This window comes from Rhyacophila brunnea, unplaced genomic scaffold, assembly GCF_057557595.1.
Source record: "Rhyacophila brunnea isolate RB1 unplaced genomic scaffold, BYU_Rbru_1.0 scaffold_14, whole genome shotgun sequence".
Lineage (NCBI taxonomy): Eukaryota > Metazoa > Arthropoda > Insecta > Trichoptera > Rhyacophilidae > Rhyacophila > Rhyacophila brunnea.
This window is the reverse complement of record NW_028232796.1, coordinates 22,280,621-22,307,621: the sequence shown is the minus strand read 5'-3', so window position 1 is coordinate 22,307,621 and position 27,001 is coordinate 22,280,621. Positions and strand designations below refer to the sequence as shown.

The following is a 27,001-nucleotide window of genomic DNA, read 5'->3' as shown; positions in this document are numbered from 1 at the left end:
TATTTTTCTGTTTAAGATAGCTTAAAATAAATAATAAAATAATAGGTAAGAAAGTTTAGACTAAAAATGAAAAGGGACATTATTCTAAGCCTGTTTAACGGCGACACTTTGCTTAGGGACGTCGGTGATTTTTTACTCAAAAGTAATGTACAAAGCATCATAAAATATCTTCAATGCTTTTTATTGAAAATATGTCTTAATATTTTTTCAATAATACTGACAAAGAATGTTTACTTTTAACCCGCCATAAAAAAAACTATCACAAAAGTCATTCCGTTCGTCGAAAAAAAATAATCTCATATAAATATCGTCACGAGGAGGGCAAAGAACTTTTCAATGCAAGATTTTCGCATACAATATTTTCTATACTCCCATGGCCCGGAAATACGGCGTGAATATCAAATGGAAAAATATATAGCCCGCGGAGAGGAAAGATTTCGCAGAGAAATGGGTCAAACGAGGCGAAATAGGCGTGCGTAGTAGGCGACGATAAATAAAAACTTAAAAGCAGTCTGGGCTTTAATTTACGCAGCGACCATACATTATAAAATGAATCAATGCAGTATTTTTTCCCTCTCATTCCGTGTTGAAGTTAGGGGTTGCAACACCAGGATCTCGATAGATTTCAAAAGTGTACCTACATGTTTTACAAAAAATTCGGTAGCACAAAAATTTGATTTTGCAGGAATACTTATAACGACACTAATTTTAATAATCTTACTAGGTGTTAGAAAAATAGTTGGACGGAGTGGGACTCGAATTCCCTTTGAATGATGTCACATTTTTTTCGCGTAACCGAGAAGATAATATAACATATTACAAGCAAACCATTCATTGGCTGATATCATGAACTGGGCGTATTTATTTTTAAATATAATATATTCAGCTGGTATATAGAGGAATAACACTGGGTCATTATTATTTCCTGTTCCAATTTATGGCAGGCGAGCATTTTACCACTGAAGCACCGATAAACTCAGTCAAAGCTCACTTAGAGCGTGGCAACCTCAGTCTTGGGTATCTGCTCCCGGGACATAACCAGACATTACTATTATAACAACTGTACAGCTGCCTTACATCACAAACGTAATGTGCCGCGTGATACGCTCGATTAAGACCGAGTGTGGTACGGGGCGGGTTTGGTTTGGAGGGCGTGTTTGTGTTGTTCTAATTTATGAACTCGCTATATCTATTTATTTAACTTAATCTGTGTTTTAGACGAATCCCAGGATATGAAAATAAAAGATGCTATTCCCGAAATCCCGGAATTGAAATTTCTGTTTTGGATGGCAGACCCTAGTTGAAGTGATGTGTTATTTTTAAGAAGAGCATATTTCTGTGAGGAAATGGTATGTGCCTTTTACGGAATCTCGGACTTCTAGATCATATGATTTATGGATTCGATTAAGGGTAGCTTCTCGCATTATAAGAAATATGAGCTGGGAAAAAAATCATATTGTGACATGATATATCTTATATAAAGCAAGAAAACATCAATAAATATTATGAAATTGTAAATAGAAATATGGATGGACCTTGCATAAATTCTGTGCAAAAATTATTGCCAATATTATTTATTTATTTTGGTCAGTAATTTGTTATAGCTATAAGGCAATCAATATCAAACAAGAATTAAAGGTTAAATTAAATTAAAAGAGTGTTCACTTTGATTCTTTCTTATTTTTTTATATATAGTTTTCGTCTTTTTTCGTTATAAGTCCGAGCTACTATAAATACTTATTTTTACGGTGAGCTTGAGATTCGATGATTTTGATAAAACACTAGACATACTCGGAGAGGCATCGATCAAGAGAAACCGATGCAATATTATTGATAAAACTAGTGTTAAACTTATGTAAGATATATGTATTGGCAATGTAACCGTAGAAGTAGCTCAACATCCGGAATATTTATAAGGAGATCTTTCAATAAATAACACCTCTCGCATATAATAGGACTACAAATCGGTGACCAACATATTATTTTGATAGATTACATCAATGTAAAAAACAATATTTATATGTTCGTATCATAGATAACGGACCTATATATTATATTGGTTTATATTCAGAGCGTTATTACATAAATTTACATGTTACAAAAAAAAACTAATTTTAAATCTCTTTCCGTTGGAGAGTCTAACTGTATATTTTTTAAACTAGCTTAAGTCGTTTCTTCTTATTTTATTTATTATTAATCTTATTTAACAAAACAATAATAATTACATTCTTCGACATTAAACTATCTGCATCTGGGCATACAACACGTCAAAATGAAAATAATTCTGACAGCTACATAAGTCAAACAAGTGAATATCTAATTAAAATCGAACCCAAAATTTATTCAAACTGCATCTTGATCTGTAGCAAAAATTCAAAATTCGAATTGGCAGGAAAGGTAATTTGAACAAACATACTTTGAATTTTTTATATTATGTAGATGTGAGTTGGAGCAAAATACTGTGTTTTTGCGAACATATTGACCAGTAGAATTAGTATTATATTTATACAATAGGTAGTATTTTTGCAATTTTTTAAACTATGATATCTTTAAATATTTACATCGCTTCCTAAACGTGTTGTAAGTACATCAAAACAAATTATTATATTCACTATTCTAACGATAAATGCTTGTTAGCCATTACCTTAGCCCAGTGGGTCCTTGCACTGGATGAAACACACATTGGAAAAACAACATCATTTTTTTACCTTTCCACCTAGTCTACGTTTTGTATTAAGCTCGAATTATGATTTTATTATCATAATAATAAACAAAATTTAAATAAGTGATAATAAAAATATATATTTTTGAATAACCCCATAAATTATAATTATTAGTGCTCTTATTTTATCAGCTAGCTACCGATCCACTATAAGTCACGTGAATTAGTTCTAATGAGTAAAGTTATCTTAGGTGTTTCGAAATTCTCCCAATGGAACGGCAGCCAACTTATTAATTATTAATTAAAACTACCATAATAAAATTATAGATGGCGTCTCCGGTGTTAATCTTTATTTTTTAAATAACATCGTTAATATTATATATATATATATGTGTGTGAGCTTGAGCTCCAATCTCTCCGTAACGATGTCTATGCTTCTTGGGTTTTTTAGAATTATGTGTTTTCATTAATACGAAACTAGCGGCTTTAGGTAAGTACTTACATTTAAATTTTAACAGAACCGAAAAATTGTAAAATAATAATATGAGTATATTATAATCATTGTGTGATATATTAAATCTGGTATTTGCTGTTATTTCAGTTTTAACACCAATGCAAAGGCCTATGATGTTCCTAGAAAAAATGCCGCCCCTAGGCAGTGCGAAAATGCCGCCACATTTTTTCATACAGTACTTTTTATCATCCTTTAATGACTTAAATATCTGTGGGTCTATTCTATACTTATCGAACACTAAATTGATAAATAGTATCAAACTTAGGGTAGGTTTGTATCAAAATATTAGCACTTATTGTAACAATTACACGAAGCCGGTTTTTATTGTTGCAATAAGTGCGATATTTTAACAGCAGCAAGATAGGTGCTGTTAAAATATAGCACCTATCTTGCTGCTGTTAAAATATCGCACTTATTGCAACAATAAAAACCGGCTTCGTGTAATTGTTACAATAAGTGCTAATATTTTGATACAAACCTACCCTGAGTGTGATAATATTTTTCACTTTATCACTTTAGCGGTCGATAAGCATAGAATAGACCCACTGATTAATGTGTTGTATGGATACATTACTAACAATATATAGGTATACCATTAAATGCCATCTCTGTTTCAATAGACAATATTGCGAGTCTACGGTTTCAGTTTGATACATTTAAAAATACACCTGACAACTTCCAAACTTGTGAGTGACTAGCAAACATACTTGGATAAATTTTAAATTAAGTGTGCACATTTCATTGCTGTTCACCAAGAACGCGACGTCCAAAGACAACGGAAGTAAACTAGACATCGCGAATCCGACAAAAAATAAAGTCCTGTTAAAACTTTTATAGTACTAAATTAATATATTTTGTTTCCAACTAGTGAGCTGATTTTTTTAATGGAAAGATTTCCGTTATTACTAAATTTATGTAGCTTTCTATATCTACCTAATGATTCTCCTCGATTTGACGCCCTTTGGGTAACTGCCGCCCCCAAGCGACGAACAATCTGCCTACCCTCACGGGACGTCACTGGCAAAGGCTAAATTGTAAACATAAAATTAATTCTCTAGCAAAACACTCTGAATGGAGTAATCAATTGAGATCTGGTTCGGCTTAATTATGTCATTGGGCAGAATTTACACCACCAAACATTCCGCAAAATTCCCAATCCCAACTATCCCATCAGGGTAATTAAGATGTTACAGAAAATTGAATTTTCTGAATTACCTGCCTTTCGCACTTTATGTTACGCGGATTTTAAAGCTTTTATTACCACTATCAAGTCTAAATAATTTCACAGCCTATTTCCCCCGAGGCTTTCGCGCCACAATTGCTTACGTTGTCTTGAGCTTGCTTGTTAAGGCTCGCTATTAACTTACTATCCAATTTCTCTAAAGCCATAATCGTTTATTATACACGTCTCTTGTACATAGGACCATTTAATTTGTATGCCGAGGAGACTTGCCCATATTTATTTCAGCCAGATAAAATGAAATCTCATATAAAATACTTTGATAGTACATATTTACAGCTAATTTCATCATTATAAACGGTGGGGTTGCTGCCAATTATTGTTAAGTCGATATTTAAGGTATTTTGAGTTAATTTTATCAGATTCGACCACAGAAACGTACTTTTGCAAGTAGTCATATATTTTTTCAATATGTGATCATAGGAAAAGTTTGTTAGTCGACACTTACCATTTTTTTTAGGTTCAATTGTTGAAGCTTTAACAAATATCTGTACACCAAAAAGTTTGTAAGATCATTTACGAAATTCTTGAATGAATAAAACCCAGTGTCAAAATATTATAGCATTCATCCAAAAATGGTATGCAAAACATTTATAAGTACACTTATAAGATGTTTTTTATGTAATAAATGCTATTTTTCAATCTAAAGCTGGCATTTATCTGTAGCCACCGCAACCGAGTTGGTAGAGCTGCCGTTTATGAAATTGTAGGTCACGGTTCGATCCCGTGACTACGTGTTTCCAGTGCAGGTACCTAAAGATATTTTCGAAAAACTAACAATCGGTCTTCATAAAAATATATGTTAATCTAACCTCTAAGTACTCTATGGAAGCACATATCGTGGGACTACTGCCAAAAGTTTATAAGTTTCATAAACATTCATTTTAAAATTTGACATTGGTATTCTATAAAATCAGTATTAGCTTAAATCTAATTAAATTTAGGTTTTTTACCCCTTATACCTACGATGGCCGCGCGGCTTAAGCATCGGCCTATCGCGTCGTGGGTCCCTGGTTCGAATCCTGGGTTCGGCAAGTACACATATTGTGTTTCAATTATTTGTGTATGAATCAAAGTATGGTCTTAATAGGTTGAGCAAGTAGCTGACATCCATTTCTCGTAAAAACAAAATCTGTTAATACAAACCTCCACTCTGTGGAGGCCCATATGATCCTATTAGGATCGGACACGTTCGGAGGTTTTTTTACCCCTAAGATTATAGTTGGTAGTTTACCGTTTTTTTATTGATAAAGCTAATCAATAAAAAACTCTCCCTCCTGCTTCTCTGGTGGATCTCTAGATAAAGCCACGTTTAGATAACAATAGTTTAAACAACGGAAAGCATTTAGACTGAGTGACAAGACGCTCAAGTATATAATATTATCTTGCAACTTGCAATCTCTCTTAACAAAGTGCGCACAAAGCGTGGACGACATTCAATTTGTGAAAGGCTTTATCATTGTGTTTAGTAAATTCTGTCATCGTCTGACTTACTCTATGACTTGATAATATCGTTTAACAGGGCTGCGCTTCTAAATAAGACATATTGTAGTAGTTAGTCTGCCGCTCTACCACGTACATCGTATTATATTGTATATATTAATTTACCAATAACTCCACAGTGGCAGGGTTATCAAATTTACCGTTTATCAAATGTTTGAACTTTGACTCATTTGACCTTCTTTATAAGTACGATACTGGTGTTAAGGTTGGGGGTTGTGAATCTAATAAACAAGAACTTAACTGATAAAACGGTTTATATTTAATAGATAAAGACAGACATCGCCAGCGTACAGTTAACATCAATAAAATAATTGATGATAATTTTTTGAGAATTAAAATCGAATGACTTGTCCTAGTAAATGACCACGTCTGACTGACTGCCCTTATTTGCCATTCCCACCGTACGATGATTTCTGAACAATGATCTCTCGGAATATGGAACCAGGTAAAATGTTTGTTACTCACCTTACAACTTTTTTTGAATATTACAGCTAATTCCTTGTTAAAAGACCACCAAAAGCCAGTTTTTAATATAAATTTAAATATAAGATATAATCTCTGAATGGGGGGCAATTTAGTGGATGTTAGTAGTTTTACCATGACGAAGTTTCAATATTGTGAAGAGTCAAAAGGAAGTCACTGAAAGTGTTGTGGGTTTGGCCTATATCGAATAAATTATTATGGTACTATATACTGTGATAAATTATGGTACTTTACGGGAAATAGTAAGAAACTTAATATATTTCGATTAGAGAGATAAGTAATTGACAATAGGTACGACGTCATTTATGGCCAGTTCCGACAAAATATTTATTTTGATACTAATTTACGTCAAAGCACATTTAAATGGTAATTATACATGGTTACAGAATTGATTTTTAACTTATTATCGGGGTTTTATATTGCAATACGCGCTCTCGGCCTAAAAATAAACAAGCCTTGCAAAGCTGCATCTTGTTAGGAACAACTACTGAACTCACGTCGTTTCTCGAGCATACAAACTCAAAAAGCATTATTCTTCTTCTTTATACTTACGCGTCTTCTTAAAATGGCGCGTATTTCAAACAAAAATCAAACTGAATCTGCTTTGATAAATAATAAAACATTATTACAAACATCTATCGGATCACGCGTCTTATTGAGTTATTATAATTACTATAGTAACACTACGCTTAGTTTTCAAATTAAAATTAAGAAAAATTAAAACAATATTTTTTTTTTAAATATAGAAATTTCATTTCCGTTAATATTATGATAGTGCGTTGTCGACGTTTATAAACCGATTCATACTAGTATCAAGGATATAACTTGGCCTAAACAGATTTTTTGATATTTATAATTTTGAAAGTTCGCGCCGTTCGTGTTGCTGATTGAAAAGTATGAAAAGTGAGTGGATTATAATTTTTATTATCTTCCAGTGGAATTTTCTAGATACGATTGATTTGATAATACAAAATGGATAGCACCAGCCACCTGAAATCAAATCCGTGCTCCCGCATCATAATTCCCGATGGTTTACACCTCCAGTAGAATGAAAAAGAATAATTCTTTACCTACCTATCTATGATGTCGGTTTATTTCAAACAATGTATTTTAAGTACCAATATAATTCTTGAAAGTACGTATAAGTTTGTTTTAATAAATAATGATACTACCTATTCTGACAGTGTAATATTATTTTCTTATTAAAAGTGTACTTATATAATTTTGATTTCAATCATCAATTCAACTTTCTTCAAAATAATGATGTTTTTAATATTAAGTCAACAGTTTCACAGTCTATATTAATAGCATTAATATTACAAAAGCTCTGGATGCACCGCGTAAGCTTGATTTGGGAGCTTTAAAGGCATTGTACTCATAAGCCCCCCAGCTGGGCACGCAATTGCTTCGACGCCTTCGCCAGGCCTCTTCTAATCTGGCCTCTCCACTAAGCTCGCTGAGAAATAGGCGCTCGAGGCTTTTATGGAAAATCAGAGGCTTTCAATAATAATTATTATATTTCGTTTTAGTTTTTTTTTTTAATTTGAATTTTCTATTTGTTTTCTTGTTGGCACCTTTCACCACTTTGACATCAGATTCGCGACCAGTACTCCTCCATATAATAGGCAAGTCATATCAAACGAATATAATGGAGGTTGCGTATCCAAGAGGATATTTTTTACCTGCTATCCTTACCTTTTGCTTCAACATGACTAGAGAGAATTTCACGTCTCGAGAATTCTCAAAGAATAATGCGAAAAGTTTATTCTCATTTCTCGAGAATTTATCAATGTTAACCTCAAGAATTTGGAATTTTTTACTTGGAATATTAAAAAAAAAAATCCGGAAGTAGCGTTCTTGTTGCCATGATCCAGCGTTTTAGAGTAATTTGTCGGTAAAACTTTCGTCGGTAAAGCTGAAAATTGAAAAAAGCCGCTGATTTTGATTCTGGGTGGAATTTTTTAAACAATTACCGAACCTAACTAATTAACCTAAATAGATCTGGATTCTCGTTATAAACAGAATTTGTGAAATTCGTAGATGAAAATAGTTCTCGATTTTAAGGAGAAATCAATAAGCCGATCTTGAGTTCTCGATAATCAAATATTATTGAATTCGAGAATCTTGAAAGTCGAGAAATCGCAAGCTCTAATCATGAATTACAGTAAACCGTTAGTCACACACGATATTATAATGTGTCCTTAAGAGACATGAAATTGGGAACATCAAACGTGGAAGTTACAGTTAGTGTTAAGCAACTCGATGGAAAAAAAAATGATTCGATGACTACATGTTTTTCAAACAATAAAACACTTTCCAAATATTTTTCGACTAAAATCTAATTATTTTGTACTTTAATACTTGTTTCATAGCTCGGCTTGAATACGACTGCTTCCAGACGTCTAAGATATAGTATAGGCGCGACCCTATGGCCTCGTATCGAAGCGTAAAGGTAATCGCATATGAAGGGCAAGTAGTCGTTCGCCTGGAAATGGAAAATATTTTTGGATTCGTTTGCCTCACAGATTAGAAAAGGATTCGACAATAGTTTCAATATTATACCGATGTAACTATTCAGCTGATAAAGTGTTTTACGTACATTTTAATCTATTGAAGTATAAATAATACTCTTTTTTTAGTGTCCCAAGAAAACGATAAAACAATATCATATTATGTTACATGCATAATATCGACTTTAGAAAAGGACGTAATCCACACACATCAAATTTTACAGGAGGGACAAAAACGTTTTTATTATGGTTTTCGGTCAAAATACAAAATAGACATAACGGCGAAGTACATGATAGTTATAAATATGGTTTTTATATTCCTAATCTGATATTAAAGAACAACTAACAAAAATTGTGGTTAAGTCGTTTTTTCCCACTTCACTAAATTTAGATAATAAATCGGCATTTGCAAGTTTAATTCTTTAGATACAACGGTGTATTTAGTATTGTACAATGTTATTATCAAATAAAACCTATTTTGAAAAAAACTGAGGGTTACGTCCTTTTTCCTTTCAACAGTCAATATGAAAACACCTAAGTTACCTACTAGAAACGATCTTTAAAATAAATTCGATGCCAGATGATGCGCTTCAGTTGTATGAACTATTAACAAATTTCATAATAATTAGATAAGACACACGTGGCTCAATTTGTAAAGCACATTGGCGTGAATCTAGGGGATACTAGTTCGAGTCCCGTCGGACGTCGTATTTTTTTCAAAGATTTTTCAACAACATATCTATATATTATGTAGTATAAAGAATGTTACATTCTTAAATATTGTAAATTATTCGTTACATAAAATAAAATAGTTTAATGAATAATATAATATATTAGTTTACCTGCATGCATTTTCTTAATTGCATTAATAGTATTATATCTCAATATTTAAATCATAAGTGAGTACCTATGTTAAATATTTCGCTCCTTTGGATTTTTACACTTGCAGATCCGACACCTTTAAACCAACCGTCTGGCCCGATCGAAAAATATCATTTTGAATCTTATCGCTGAGTGCTTGAAAGATTTTATTTCACCGAGATAGTAAACAAATTGAATGGGTCGCCCGTATCTTAGACGGTGTCACGCGGAGGTCCCACCTTTTTAATATTATCCAAATAAATGGGGGACAAAATTGCAGTCGCCGGGATTTAATGATAATATCTAGTACAATTTTCACACGGATTCAGGCACTTTCCTTACCACTCGGGTATTGACGTATTCAAATAGAAAAATAATATTTAAACACACCAAAATATTCTTAATAACTGTACTTACATAATTGTATATTATGCGTTAATTTTTTTGTCTGTTTTTATTATTTTATTAGTCGAACAACGTTCGTTTATGAGTAACGTATAGATAATAAAAAATAACCGGAAGTCGTTACGAAAGTTTCTCTTAGTATTACACCGGAAGCTTCAGTTTATTCAAAGGAAGTACAAGTTTTACGATATCAACTACCAGACAAGTGTACAGTTCAAAACTTTCCTAATAATATTATTATATACACCAACAAATTGCTCAACAAAATACGAACGTATTTAATCGTTAAAGTATACTTAGCCGATATAATTATTAACAAAACATTGCTCTAATTATTGTGTGTTCCCAGGCTGTAAGTTTAATGTGCCATATGAGTATTTAGTTCAGTGGTTTTCAACATTTTTTACGTCAGGTTTCGAATTATAAATTTTTCGTACAACACAGAATAATACTAATTATATACATAGTCACCTATCACTTTTTGCAGCCTGTGTATATTCTTATTTAATAAATAACGAGATGAAAGGGTTTGAAGTACTGTGTAACTAGAACTATCATATTCGTGTCCGGACATTATTTGTACCTACCTATACACTTGGCCGTATCACAGTTCACCATTTTGTTCACAATATGTAGTGACCTTCCACTGTGCCTAAAGCGCATTCTCTGCGTTCTACATTATCAGCTTTTTCCTAGCTCATTAATTAAAATTAGGTTAAAACTCACTCGTTCTTTTGAAGTGTTCAACCAGTGTGTGCTTCCCGTATTCACATATGCGTGTGAAACAAGGACTCTAAGTAAAAGAGAGATTCAGAAACTTAGAGTAGCACAACGTGGTATGGAGAGGTACATGCTGGACAAAAGGAAGAACGAGTAGAAAAGGAAGCAGACAAGGGTTTGCGATGTGATAGACCTCATTAAAAGCCTCAAATGGAGATAGGCTGGACACATAGCTCGAAGAAGAGACAATATTTGTACAAATTTAGTCATCCAGTGGTATCCAGAAGGTACAAAACGTCCGCAAGGTAGACCTAGAGGGCGCTGCATCGATGAAATGATAAAGTTCTGCGGAAGTACGTGGCAACGCATTACACAGAACCGAGAGAAGTGGAAACAGCTTGAAGAGGCCTTCATACTTCAGGCTGATGATGATGATGTATTTAAAATAATTCTGAATGATTCAAACGTAGGTTAGCAAGTAGGTGCTCATAATTATCAAGTCGTAGCAGCTGTCACAAATTTGATAATGACTGCGTTATTATCAGACATTTGAAACCAATTATTATCAAATTAATGACCTTATTGAATCTAATTTTAACATTACTGTCTGCAATGCTTGACCAACAACACTTTATCTCAATGCGGTACAGCCATCTTTTTCCGGTTCAACTATTCACGGCGAATTGTGATACGGTGATAGGTATAATACGTACAATTTACATTTACATGGCGATTCTAGTGTGAATGAATAAAATTGATAGTCATAGAAGAATAATAATATGCTGTAGGTACATTAGTGCCTACATTGAAAGGTGTATTAAGTGGCTTATTTTGCCATTTTTTTATTAATCTACTTATTAAAATGGCGCTAAATTAATGCCGATTGTCTCCAATCGGTGTCGCATCATTACCGTTACCATTATTAATGGGTCTAGGACGATTTGACGCCGGACAACTGGACGCCACCCAGTTCGAAATTAAATAGACGTTAGGTACTTATAGGTACTTTTAAAAAATATATTTAATAATATTATTTATATTTAAATTAGTATATTATGATTTAATAATAGTTGGTGAGAATTTAAATGTGCACGCATAATGATTTAGGCATGGTAATTCTCAATCCGTAATAAAAAAAAACACTATGTTAAGAGTAAAATGAATTAAAACTACTAAGTAGTAGATAGAAACTGATTAAAATTCTTCGTCTACTTTCTGTATACGTGTCTACGAACAGTACGGCGTCCAATTGTCCTGGCATCCAGTTGCCCCATTCCCTTATTGATACCTACAGTATATAGTATTTACTTACTTAACACAACTCCATTATATTTTAGATAACTGAAGCGAAGTTAGAACCACTCGCCGAAGTCCTGAATGCCAGAAATCTTAGCATTGCAACAGACATTGCCAAGGAACAGTTTGCTATGGTGCCACAGTATGTTGCCAATCAAACCAGCTTCATTGTTGAAGGTATGCGAAGGTATTATATTATTTTTCTTATAGTTCTGTTCTCTTGTGACCGTTCAACGCTCGAAGTTACAGTATGCTGTACATAACCTGGGAAAATACAAGAAGATTGGCGAAAGACACAGATTCTTTGAAGAACCACGAGTTGTGGGCTTAGGGTCTTGGAAACACATGGCACTGACTGATTTTGCGGGCACCATCGATAAACAATTGAATAGAAACCATAAATTCCAAATACCAAACAACGCCTACTTACCTACATAGTAAAAATAAGAATATGTCTCTTTTATATTCAATTATTATTGAAAATGACACAAATGTGAAATGACAATAAATATTTTAGTGTTTTATTTTTTATGTCGTTTATATGTTATACTTTGACGTCGGTTGCACGAATTGTGTTATGATTTGAATACTATTGTGTACAGATTTGTCAGAAATATTTATCTTTTTAAGATTTTATTCTAATTATTAATTGTATGGCTAGTTTTAAGTCATTTAAGACCTATTTTAAAATCTTCTGACGAATATATTGTGCCATATATTGTGTCAAATCAAATCACTGCTTTGTAAATATATTAATTGAGTGTTTTTTTTATTTTGAGGAAAACACTGATATTTAGCAAAAAAATAATATCAATTAGTTTGATAGTGTAGATAATATATCTAAATAATACCTATATAATGGCCTCTATTAATTATATTTTCACTTGCCCAAAGTATCGTTCCTACAAAATTGCATTTACGCTTTTCATCGTGTGTTAATAAAAGTTTGGATTTCCACCGCTAGATATCAGGCTAGCGCTAGCGGACAAGCGGGCAGAATTGCGAATGGCAGAGCGGTCACTTTCGAAAACTACGAGACATCTAACGGCAGCTGCTTCAAGCGCATCGAGACACATCGAAGACGTAGTTCGAGCGATTGACGCCGTAGAGTTTTGGCGCTGGTTGATATTTTTAGGTGGGTATTATTAGAATAATTTGAATTATAAATTTTGAAACAACATAATATTATTATGTAGGTACTGACTGACAATATTTCCATAATTATATAAAAAATATTCAATTCACAGTAAATTTAATACAACGTGATTATTCCACAAATACTTACGTTATAAATTAATGTTATAATAATAATATTATATTGGAGAGAATAAAATACTATTCGACTAATTATATAGGTATTATCTAAAAATTTACAAAAGATTTTTTTTCTTTTCTTGGTGTACATCTGTCTTCCAGTACCGAAGGGTGGAGGTAGACTGTTAAGATTCGACAAAAATAGTGCACACTAAAGTACTTATATGTTTTCATTGAACTAAGACTATATTGTGTAGATAATGTTGGCTAGTTTTTAAAATTCAATTAGACCCTGCGTAATCCAATCTATAGTAAATAATAGTCAAAAAATTAGCCTACCACACCGTTCGCCACTACTGTCTTCAGTATACATCTGCTCTTAGGAGGTTGGATACCTCTGTCTCCATATTACGGTATTCCTGCAGACATACCATTTTCTGTTTCTATGGAGAGCACCTTGTAATTTTTCAAGAATATTCTGAGGTCTCGATGCTATTTCCACAGCCGTATCGTCAGTGCTGGATTTACTTTTGAAGGGTCGTGTGCTAACACATATTGGGGGCCCAAAAACTCAACTTATTCCGGTTGAATAATTTTAATTGCCACTAAAACAGGAGCGTTAAATATTTTTCCGAATATATGAACTTAGTAGTTGCCTAATATTATTAAAGTATATTTTATGAAAATAAGTTTGTTTTTTTTTGTAATATGGCGTATTAATTAAGGTCAGATGGTCGAATTAATTTTTCTTCGAAACGGAGCGATAATTTAGAGGATGCCCTGAGTTTTTATTATGAATGCTCACGTTACAAAAATGACAAACTGAAACGCAATACGAGCCTTCCTCAATAATAAAGATATTTTATTCACTCAAAAAATGTGTGTATTTTTTAGCTGTTACTGATTTTATTATGATATATTAACAAGGGAAGCATCTGATATATTTCTGCATTGTACCTATAAAGTATTTGAGTAGCAAATATTTGATTTCAATAATATAATATTTTAATGAAATTACATTTCTTTCAAGACGGCGCGAGGGTAGCTGTTGCTTCGACCTCTTCAAGATTTCTTCATAGATTTTTTTTCAGGCTCTGGGGCCCCTACCAATTCGGAGACCTTGGACCATTAGCCTCTTTAGCCTTATGATAAATCTGATCCTGCGTATTATTGTTGACGCAACTTTGCCTTTGGATAGTTTTCGATGTCAGTAATCTTTACTAGTAAATTTTAATACTCTCTCTCTCTCTGCCAGAGATTTTTAGACAGAGCTACCAACTCCGAGATAAAAAAAAATGTTCTTCTTCTTAATAATTATATTATAGTAATTATATAATAAATCTGCTTACAGATATTGCTGTAATAAGGAATATAGTTTTTAAAACAATCACCATTATGTTATATTCTAGTCGCTGTAGTGATCGTCTGTTTGGTGATATTGTTACTCCTGCTTGCTGTGTGCTGTGGTTGCTGCGGCGCTGAAATTCATGCCAGCCCTATACTACAATCGTAAGCATAATATACATTTGTTCGTTGATTAAATTACAATAATGTGTTGTATATTGTAATATTAGTAACAAATAAAATCAATTAAGCACAATAGTTTACTTTAGCATCTAGTTTATTCGTTTAGGTGCAATCTTATACATTTTAGAAGTTGTTTAATTTGATTTTTAACACGTGCAAAGCAATTGGTAAAGGGAGTGAATCGGGACATCACCGTGACTGATAAACATAGCAAAGAAATAGTATTTAAAATAGCGATGTGACGATGAGCGGTATCGCCATCATAGCGGTGTGTTGATACAGAAACACTATCGTATATACACGGATAACATTTTTCCTTTTGATAATTGAATTATTAATAATATAAATCATTTCAATTGTGAGAATTATTACGTTACACCTGCCGTGGGATTAAACTGATCGATTATACCAGGGTTGGCGAACCTTTTTATGTACGCGTGCCAAAATTTCCCTAATATTATTGTTCAACTGTCTGACGTGCCGAGCAGTTTTTTATAGGGGCAAAAACACTTTTTAAGAATTCTATTTTTAAAATGTTGATGTTCTAGATACCACTCATAGAACATAGCACATAATAATATTATAGCTTCAATAATTATGCCATACATTTTGCTCCAATTTTAAAACTGTCTACGAGAATTACTACTACTAGCTCCACCACGTTTTGTTTCTTATTTAGTGCAGACATTTTTTGTTGCTATAAATGAAATTGTTTGTCAATGTACAAATTAGTAAGGTAAGTACCTACACCAGAATTGTTCCGGTCAGTGGGTCTATTCTATACCTATCGACCGCTAAAGTGTAATGTTGCAAAGTAAGTAACTATGTCATCACATAAATAAGACAATGGGATAGCAGAGCTATCCATAGATCACATACAAAACAATTATTATGGTGCCTATTTGATTTAGACCATGGGTGGCCAACCTTTTCAGCAGCTGGGCCAGATTCTAAAAATGAGACTTCCTACCGGGCCGCACAACATTTTTTTTTATTATACAAAACAAAAAAGAAATACATATATATATATTATATACTAATAAAATTAAACAAAAATGAGAATCCAACATATTTATTAGATTAGACTTTTTTTAAATAATAAAGAATAAACAAAATAATATATTTTAGTGAGAAGTTTGATTTTGTGTGGCAGAACTAAGTGCATCAATATCGATATCGAGTGAGGTAGTTCCAACACGCAAACAGTTTTCCAAATGCACATCAGTGATTCGTGTTCTCACTCGGGATTTGATATGCTTCATTTGACTAAAAAGCTGTTCACACGTGTAGGTGTTTCCAAATAGCGAAGTCATCATTAGAGCATGTTTGTGAAGGATGAAGGATATGTTTTCTCCTTGTCCAAATATGTTTTATAAAACTCTTCCAAACCAACCTGATGGAATTTCTCCTTCAACTGTTCATCGCAACATATTTCACAATGTTCCATTTGTAAATTTCCCGGTAATAAATTCACGGAAAATGGCGTTGCAAATGCAGCAAAAAGCACACGGTGCTTTTTAAAATCTTGAGCCAATATTGAATCTCAATTTGCGAAATTAGCACATCTTGCGGCAGCATTTGATATTATTTTTATGTTCGCACTGCTCCACGGGTCACAAGTTGACACCCAGTGGGCCGCATGCGCCTGGCTGCCGCTGGCCGCGGGTTGGCCACCCATGATTTAGACGAATAAGCATGTAGTTTTTTTTTTTGTTATTAGGTTTTATAGTTTTATAAACACTGCGACGATTTAAACAACCTCTTAAATGAGGGTTGATGTTTAAACTAATCTTATGTAGGTAAATTCAATGTTTCAAACTTGTTTCAAAGTACTCTACAACAATAATAATATTATGTGTCAATGTTTTATACACCCGAAAACAGCCGAATGAATTTAAGGGTTAAAGTCATAAATCATAAATCTTTCCCGACAATATTTTTAGGTGCACTTTCTTAAGATCATTTTCAAACGTTGTTATGGTAGGTATGAATAGGACATGGGTCGTTGATTGTTAATCTAAATTTATGTATTATATAAATTCTAAATTTGGTGATTATTTAACAATACATAATTTTGGTACCTACGTAGAAGTAAGATTAAACAAGAAATTAATAGGAACTAGGTAGGTAGGGATACTTATTGATTTATATCAAAAAACTTCTCGTCCTTGAAGAAGTCCTCGACATTATTTTGTTTTCATTTAGCTCTTTTCAGTAGGTATAACATGTTTTGACCATAAGGCATACAGCGTGAGATTACACAAAAATCAGAAATACTGAACCAGTGAGCTTAATTTTTAAATGTAAAAATATTTTCGGTATTACTAAGTTTAGATAGCTATTTCTATATACACCAAATGATTATCCTCAGTTTGCCGCCCTTCAAGTAACTTCCGCCCCTAATCGACACTCAATCTGCCTACCCCCACGGGATGTCACTGTAGTATGCTTAATGAAATCACACTAATATTGTAGAATCATAGACGTTGACATTAATTTTGTGCCTTTTTCAGATCCGTGGTATTAATGTGCCTTTTCTCAATTCCTCTTTGGGGGTTGGCTATCGTTGTATTCGTAGCGGGAGGACATGGGGAGGTATGCAAAACAATGGTCAATAATCTAAGTTAAAGTTTATTGTATTTATAATATTATAGAATATGTATTTTACAAATAAAGAAATATAAAATTCGAATAATATATCACTCAGTTAAGTATGTTTATTTGTAGGTGTTCCTATGTCGTCCATTGTACGACAAACCAGACTACAAGGCAATCGGCAAGCTTTTCGATAGACCTGGTCTCCTATACAATGATGGCAGTGGATTTTTCCAAGAACTTTTCAAAGACCTTGGTAACATCACGATCGACGTGCCTATGAGGGACGTCTTACGGTAGGATCTTTTCAACTCTATTCTTGTTATTATAACTTAGGTACGCTGCCAAATAATTATAAAGAAATTATTATTTGATTAATTATTTGCTTAATTAAATAAAACAAATAATTAATCAAATAACACAATGCAGTTCCACCACGAATTGACAGTTAACACTATAAAAGAGATATAAAGAAATTAATTAAAATAGATTTATAAATCGAATGACATATCCAAAAATAATTATAAATGACAATGATTAATAAAACGATACAATCTTCTTTAGGCGATATTCCCATTCGTCGTAATTATTCTTTAAACTTTAAATGGTACCGTGGAGTTTTACATTAGCTTTCTACAATTTTCTTTATCCTCAGCTAGCCGTGTTCAGTATGTAGTTTATCAATGAATTCGTTCACTTGGTCTCTCCACCTAATCGATGTTTATTGGCCCTCTGCCTCGTTTACCATGTACACATATATTTTCTTAAATTACCAAAAACACTGTAGAGCCTATCCTTCATGTGCATTTTCTTTAAAAGTACAACCATACGTTTCCTTAGCCGACCAAACAATTTAGAGCATCATCCTGCTGCACTACATCACTAAATCTTCCACTTATTTTCTTCGTTCAATGCTGTATGTCCATTAAGTAACGAATTTTGGAGAATAGGTACTGACGACATGTAACAAATTTCAGAGAATGTGAGACCGACCACCCAGCTTATCCAGTCTTTGGGCTTCGCCGCATCTTAGATCTGGACTTTCAGACCGCCCACTTTAGCTGGTCGCGTTTTGCTGAAGCTTCCAGGGAGCTGGAAGCGCTTTCTCCCACTCCAGCTGCAGCAAAAGCGGCGCCACTGGTTCACCGAGCGCTGCTTGAAGTGGTCAGAAAAACTAGCATGAATCTGACAGACTATAGGTATGGAAAACTCTAAATACAATCGCAGGATCATCATTTTGTATCTAATTGATAAATAAAAAAAAATAAAAATTCTCAAAAGTGTGCATTTTGATTCAAGGCATAAATAATATTACAATAATATGTTATTCTTTGTTATGTTGTATTTTGATTCAGTAATACGGATAATTAATAATAAAAGACATTTTTCATATTTTAAGATTTATTTTTATACAATTTTATTACTACTGGAGAGACTGGTGGTTTTGAGTGGGCTGCAGGGAAGGCAGTCAGCACGATGGATCGACCAAGTGAAGAAGCTTACCAGCGGCAGCAGTTACTCTGCCCTGAGAGAGACAGACTACCGTTAGGGGTGGAGAGCCTTAGTCTTGCAACAGAAAACTGCCCAAAACCCCTAATGTAAAAATCGCGAATGGCCAAAATCCCGAAACCGAAATCCTGAATGTCAAAATCCCGTACAAATAGAACTAAAGTGCACTCGATTACAATTTCAAATCAGGGATACATTTTTTGTAATACTATTGAAAATAAACAGCAAATATTTATTTACAGACTTCTAAAATAGTTAATAATTACGTAAGTATCCAGATAACCATTTTTAAATTGTCGACAAAATTTGACTTAGTAATTGAATGCATTTTTTTACATTATTTAAAACACGTATTTTCCGGTATTTCGGCATTCGGGATTTCATTTGGCATCCTATTTCAGGGTGGTTACGATCATCAGCCACAAGGGAATGGCCAAAAACAAGAAAATACCTACATAGTGTCACTTATTCTTATGTATCCAATGTATGCTTGATTAAGAGCAAGGCGCCCCAATGGCTTCAACGAACAGCTACTAACAATAATTCATCGTAAAAAAATCGTTCATTTTGTTCAAGACCTACATTTATATGAATTCGATATAGAATGAAAATGTAGACTTACCTTTTCTCTCTTTGGATCTGAAATAATCCATAAGGCGCTAAAATGATGCGTGCGGTTTCTTTGTTAAGGTCATTTGCATCCAGTTGCAATAAATTTTGAAGGATGTTTAATAAATAGAGTGGTCAGACGAATAATTACCAATATAAATTTATTTTATTAGTGTCAAATATAAACATTATTATGCGGTTTTGACATGCCATGACTGAGAGGAAATGGTATTTTTTCGTTCCACAAATACATTCATAAATCACCCAACCACCTACTTTATGTACAATCACTTTATTACATGACGTGGTTTTGTTTTTTTTTTTTGCAGAATGCAGTTAAATGGGCCATTGACAGGAAAAGATCTGAACTCGCTCGCAAATCAACTTGAAAGTATTGCCAATCAAATAAGCGACCTGACAACTTCATCGAGGATTGAAACGTTAGGTATGATAATTTATATAATTTATTTATTTTTTTGCATTTCCACTAAATGTAAAAAAAACAAGAATTTTTAAAAAAACATTATTTTACAGTGATGAAGCCTAAATATTATATTATATTGAAACAAAAATGGAACACATATTCTACTTTATTAAATTAGCACCAAGTTACGAAAACAATTTACAAATTAAAACTTGGCCATCTTGTTTATGATGTTTGCAATAAATAAGGACGTTGAATTAAAAAAAAAACTTTTCAATTTCAAATTAACAAACAAAACAATATTATCATTATAATCTAAATTTCAAATATTTTATAAAGAGGTATTTGATGGTAATTAAAATGGTTTCACTCAACAAGAATTCATCTTACGGTATATTTGGACTTTACACATAGTAAATAATTATAATATGTATTTTATTAAAGTGCCAATAGTTTCGCCAATAATTATTAGTTCGCCCTTGTCCCTTTTGATAAAACACTTAAAATTTCAAAACAATGTGGTGTGTTTGTTGCTTAGCAACTGGAAAATTTGATAAACTGACATTTATTTTGCTGTTATCTTGTGAAGGGTACCTGAGGGCATCCTGAGGGTACCAAAGAAGGCTCTGTTTTCTATATACGCAACATCTTTGAAAAACGATAATTTCGTACTTATGTATACTTGTTATGCTTTTATTTAAAGGCGTTTAAGACACGCTTGTTATACAGAGATAGATCCAGAATGTTAATAAGGTTACCATGTGATTAATTTAACTGTATGGCCATTAACATTTCAAACTCATTAGTACTATATATTATACTATTGTCTCTACGTTAATATTTATTTGTCACTGTGATACGTTTGAATACATTCGTATTAAAAACGTAAAACGAATTTGTTAACTAACTATATGACCTATCATCAGAATATCTTTGGGCTAGTACACGCAGTATAGATATTTGCGTTATTATACAGAAGACTATCGATGGTAGTGTACGTTCAAATAGCATTTACATACATGATTTATAAATATTTTTCAATCAATCCGAACCATCTTAAGAACATATAAACGTGCAAAACTATACATTCAATATCTAGATCTAAATGAACAATCACATTATAATCATATTTCAAAACAGTTATTTTCTACGAGTTAACCTACATAATTTTAATATTTTTCTAAGGCTTTCTAAACACATTTTAGAATTGCTACAAAGTGTTTTAATTTAATAAATTCATTAGAATAGGGACCGCACTCTATATATAATCCAATATCTTCTATTCATTGATTTCAGCCGCAAGAACCCGCCGTCTCGCCACAAGTACAATTCAACCACTGGACCAGTTGAGGACCGAATTGGTTTTCAAATTGACTGAATTAGAGCTTCATATGCAGCCTTTCCAGCGGCAGATGAACCAATCCCTAAGTCACCTGAAGACGATTCAATATTATATTGACAACCAAGGATCCGTCATTGCTGAAAAGGTCTCGCTATTTGTCTAGGTCCGGCACCATGCCCCATGCGTCTTCCTGTAAGAGACATGCAGCACGTAGGGTCTCAACCATGGCCCCCATAAGGATGGGCTGATAAGGCTCTACCCTGGCGGCCTGGGTTTACTAAGATAAACACACTTCACAGATTTGCTTTAATAGTATAAAAAGGGTACTATTTTACTTCGAAAATATTAAGATTTTAAGCCATGTGCTTATGGTTACAATGCAGTCTTTTAATTATTGTGTATCAATTAATAATACTCGATATCACAATAATGCTAGTGTAAAGATTTACCTCTCCACTTGTGAAATACAGCTGTATAGCGTGACACTACCCTTAACTTTAGTGATAGGCAGAGGGTCTGCCAAATATCCTGGCTTGGGGGCCCGTTTCAAGTTGTGAGGGCGGGCCATGGTCTCGACTGCCGACATTGCTGTGAAAATCAAAGTCTTCGCCAAATTAAAATGGTATACCTAGGTATATCGGTATAGCCGCGTTATAAACAATCTGTGAGCTGACGTGTCAGCTCTCGATGAAGGATGTAATCACGAACTCGTCACATCATATGGCTGGAATATTAAATTATAGGCGGCTCTCGTGGTGCAGTGCGTAAGGTGCTTGCCTTCCACCCGAGAGTTCCTGGGTTCGATTCCCGGTCAGGACAGGTCAATTAAAGCCTGGATGCTGTACAACCACCTTGTACGAAAAAGCAAGGACATCGTTATTAATAATACAAAAAAAAAAATTAAATTATTGTGAAAATTTTTAAAAACCTCCTGAAAATATAACGTTTATTCGACTAATGCCAACAAGATAATATATTACTTAGTTTCTCTCTCTCTTCTGATTCACTTACAACTCACATAGTTTTTTTAATATTATAGAAAACTAGAGAGTACGTCGGCAGATTGTCAGGTTACCTGGAGCAGTACAGAGGTCACGTGTTGGATGAGGTAGAACGCCACGCCGCCCCCTGTGGGCCTGTATGGGACGTTTATGATGCTGCGAGAACCCTAGTCTGCCGTCACTATATTGATTCTTTGGTATGTATAATAACATATTACCATTTACACAATTAAAGCTAAGTATACTAACTATAATCTAAAACTAACTTTAATCATACGGCGATGTTAAAAAATAAATAAGTAAAACTTACAAAAAACCATTTCTTTTATTCAACGAATAATTCAGAAGATTTGAGAATTGAACATACATAACTTGAAATGACCTCAGATATATACCCACTAGAAAAAAATCACATTTGAAAAAAGTAGGTCGTACATGAGAGCGCCAAGGATCATGACGAAGTGGCTACCCCAACGGAAGAGACCCAGAGGCCGTCCAAGAAGGAGATGGGCTGACGCCGTAGAAATGGACTGGCTTCATATAGGAAGACCCGGTAACTGGAGAAGTGTGGCGAGAGACCGGAGTGAGCGGAGAGCGGTTGTGGAGGAGACCAAATTCCACCCCGGGATGTAGCGCCATGGAAGAAGAAGAAGTAGAAGAAGGTCCTACATGAAATACTTATCCCTTCGGGCGTCGTATTTTTTTCAAATGTGATTTTTTCTAATGGGTAAGTATATATCTGAAGTGTTTTAAAGTTATGTATGTTCAGTAAAACTTATTGGTAACAAAATAAAAACAAAATCACAGAACTACCCATAATGGTTCACAGTTGAACCACCAAAGAATCAATCCATGCAACTGATTCCGGTTTAGCCTGTTGTATGGCGTATGGCAGAAACTCCTTCGGGGAAGGCATATACCTAATGTTATCCATGATTTCACCACACTCGCAAAATGGGAATTCTTTTAAGCCTCACTATGCATCATATAAGCATACCTGGAGTACCTACACTAGGTTCGTTTCAGGCACATGCTATATTTGCGTGGAAGCCTAATTCCATATAGCTCATTCAGCATAATCCACAATTAAACAAAAGCTCTTCACGCTCGATAATACCCAGTAACATCGCCAAAAAATATCCTCCTGCTGAAAAATTTAATCAATTTGGTCAATAAGGAGGTTCATGCCAAATTTCTGCTCACAACCTTGGAGGACCATCACGTGTAAAAACTTTACTAGGCTAATGGAAATCATTGATAACAATTTAGTTTTGACAATTAGAATATTATACAAAATTAATACATCATAAAAATATAATTAAAGAAAAAAATATTTAAATATAGCTTATTTGTTACAGTACTCATTAGTTGGTGTGATTAATAATCTAGATGCAATAATTTAAATTCGTGGTTTACGATTGCAAAAAAATCAACTGTTTCAAATCAAATTATTTCGCAATAATTATATTAGCAGTCTAGATTTTATAGTTGTTTACAGGTCGTTTTGATAAGTTATAATTTACGATTATTTTTCAGAACGGTTTTTGGCTCGGCTTGTGCGGGTGTCTTTTCATCTGGATAGGTGCAGCGCCGCTGGCTCTCAAACTGCGGCGCGCCTGCCGTGCCGTAAGGTCCAAGCGCAGTGGACTACTATTGAGGACCATTTCTCACCAGTAAGAAATCTAACGATATTATAATATTAGTGAAACATCTACAAAATTAGATATGAGATATTTTTCTGTAATACTGGTTCTGGGCATATGGGTCGCGAAGTCTTTTATAAAGAATCGCCAACTAAATAATACACTGAAAATATCTTCTTGGTATAATAAATATCTCATGGCTGAGGATCGTGACCAACCTGAATTTCAGTCATCTTGTAAGCGACTAAAAGTCTCTACCCCTCACAGTCCTCTGCATCTCTGCTTCTTGTTCTGTGGAGGCTGGTTAAGTGTAAGGGGCTTCTCATTCCCAATCCATGAGCTGCGATGTGATTTATAAAATATCTCCAACTAAATAGTAAACTGAAAATATATTTTTTTTTTTTTTGAATTATGAATAACCATGTCCTTGCTTTTTCGTACAAGGTGGTTGTTAGTAATTTGAACAATCACAAACACCCAGGCTTTGAGAAAAACACATAAATATCGTGTCTTGACCGGGAATCGAGCCCAGAACTCTCGGGTGGAAGGCAAGCGCGTTACGTACTGCACCACGAGAGCCGCCAACTGAAAATATATTGATTGAGATTTTTTTATGTCAAAATTTATTTTAATCGACAGACTGTCAAATATGGACTTACTCCGGATGGAATTTAATGGACTACAAAAAACTAATCAATAGGTACCTACTGTATAGTCAATATTTTCTCTACATTATTTACAAAAACAGTAAAAAAATGTTTCATAATATAATTTCATACGCCCATTCGGATAATTTGTAATAATTATTATTAGGTATCAAGTCGAATGAAAGTATTTAAACTGCAGGTTTCCGTTATATATGGAGTTGCAATAATCATTATAGTTTTACCCCGAGACACTATTTTCTTCGAGTTTCCCTTACAGTATTTGAAATAAATTCAGAAACATAAGCACATACCTATTAAAAAATCATTGCATCGCATTCCGAGCGGTGATCTCTACCGATACAAGTATTAATCATGCGGACATTTTCTAACAACTATGCATTTGAGGTATTGTTTTGAATCCCGTTAACATCGGCGACCATTTTTAGTAATTTAAAATCAAATCATAACTTCGACGCTTATATGGCAATTGGAAGTGTCAAAATATTACTTGAAACGTACCTATATACTTTCACTTGTTAAAATCTGTTCAATTAAATAATTAATACACCCACGGTGGCCGCGCGGCCTAAGCGTTGGACTATCACGCCGTAGGTCACAGTTTCGAATCCTGGGTCTGGCAAGTAGGTACACATATTGTTTTTCAATTTATGTGTGAGCCAGTGTATGGACCTAATATATTGAGCAAGTGGCTGACATCCATTTCTCGTAAAAAACAAAATCTGTTAATACAAACCTCTACTCTGTGGAGGCCCATATGATCCTATTAGGATCAGACATGGTCTTAATAAATAATAATAAACAATAAGATTAGCAAATACATAGTATAACATACATTCAGACCTTCCATAACTCAGATATAGAATTCATCTCAGAAAAAATGTTTGAAACTTTAATCTTAAAGCTCTTAGGTTGGACTCCAGTATATATTTTGTAGATATTGGTAAATGTTTGCATGTCAGATACTTCGGTCGATAGCCTAGTTGTTAGAACCATCAAAAGATGTCAATTTTTACTAGTATCTTAATTAGAAATATTCCACATAATAATTTGCACCATGTCTATTTCACACCTATATAATATTTATACCTGAGAGCCAGTGTTTCCTAAGTTTAAATTTAACAAAAATGCGTTAATTACTTATTTGTCATCACCAATTCACATTAAGCGCCTGAAAATCATTAATTGCGTTTTTGCAATCCTAAGTGTTATGTTTGAACTTGACATACACTGGCTCTTAGAAACAGATACCTATATTTAAAAAAAATACACTTTACTTACTAGTCAATAGTAACATTGACACTTCAAAATGTACGTAAGTAGGTAAGTACTTACTACCTAGTCTAAATAAATGAAAGTCAAATTTTATTATAATCGATTATCCATTGTTTCAGATCAAATAACCATTAGCATTGGATTCAGTCCTTCAAAATTGTACGTTATATACATAAACAGAATCAATTATTGGAGACAAGAATAAAATTAAGATAATTCTAAAACTAAATTATGAATGTTAAATTTGTTTATTTTTCTATTACCGGTATCTGGTGGACGCGCAGAAATTCATCAGAAAATGCAGCAATATCTGAACAAAGCGCTTGGTCAACTCCTGGGTAATTAATTAATAACTAATAATTATGTTTTCACAATAAAATAATTGCTTTTCAACCATTCTTGTTGAATAATGTCATCCACCTACGTAGTGTATACGTTTTATAACTTTGCACTTTTGTGCACTCTCTACTATACTAATACTACTCTATGCCAGATTACCTCGCATAAAATTGGATCAAATGATATTTACGTGTATTAATATATGTAGTAATAAATAAATAGACAAATAATATATGTAAAAAAATATTTTTAGAATGTATTACATATTTTCATCCTAGAGCCGGAGTGCAAAGTTATGGAGCATATACTCTACAAGAAGTAGGGAGAAGAATAACTGTCCTACATTGTAAAACGCTTCAACTAATGTTTTATAAAACTATAATCAGGCCATATTGACACCAATCTATATCAATCAAAAGTGAACTTTATCAAAAAAACAACGACTCAAAAAATTCAAATTTTACGTAAAACGTCTCGCGGATTAACTACTGGTAATCTTTTTTTGCTGGTGTTAAAATGTTTTAACTGCTTGAGTTTGAAATTTTCCCAAAGAATTTTGACTGTAAATCATGGGTGGCCAACCCGCGGCCCGCGGGCCCCATGCGGCCCACTGGGTGTCAACTT

General features: G+C 33.5%; 1 protein-coding gene across 1 annotated transcript in view; it reads left to right on the top strand.

Moving 5' to 3' along the window:
• Window positions 1-24,132, top strand: part of prom (prominin) — a 49,362-nt gene extending 25,230 nt beyond the window's left edge. Inside the window, exons 7-15 of the mRNA XM_085942368.1 lie at window positions 12,236-12,371; window positions 14,858-14,957; window positions 17,489-17,570; window positions 17,703-17,866; window positions 18,548-18,769; window positions 20,018-20,133; window positions 21,409-21,599; window positions 22,494-22,652; window positions 23,992-24,132. Coding sequence (XP_085798494.1) covers window positions 12,236-12,371; window positions 14,858-14,957; window positions 17,489-17,570; window positions 17,703-17,866; window positions 18,548-18,769; window positions 20,018-20,133; window positions 21,409-21,599; window positions 22,494-22,652; window positions 23,992-24,132 — 1,311 coding nt within the window. The remainder of the gene's footprint in view (window positions 1-12,235; window positions 12,372-14,857; window positions 14,958-17,488; window positions 17,571-17,702; window positions 17,867-18,547; window positions 18,770-20,017; window positions 20,134-21,408; window positions 21,600-22,493; window positions 22,653-23,991) is intronic.
• Window positions 24,133-27,001: the final 2,869 nt, after the last annotated feature.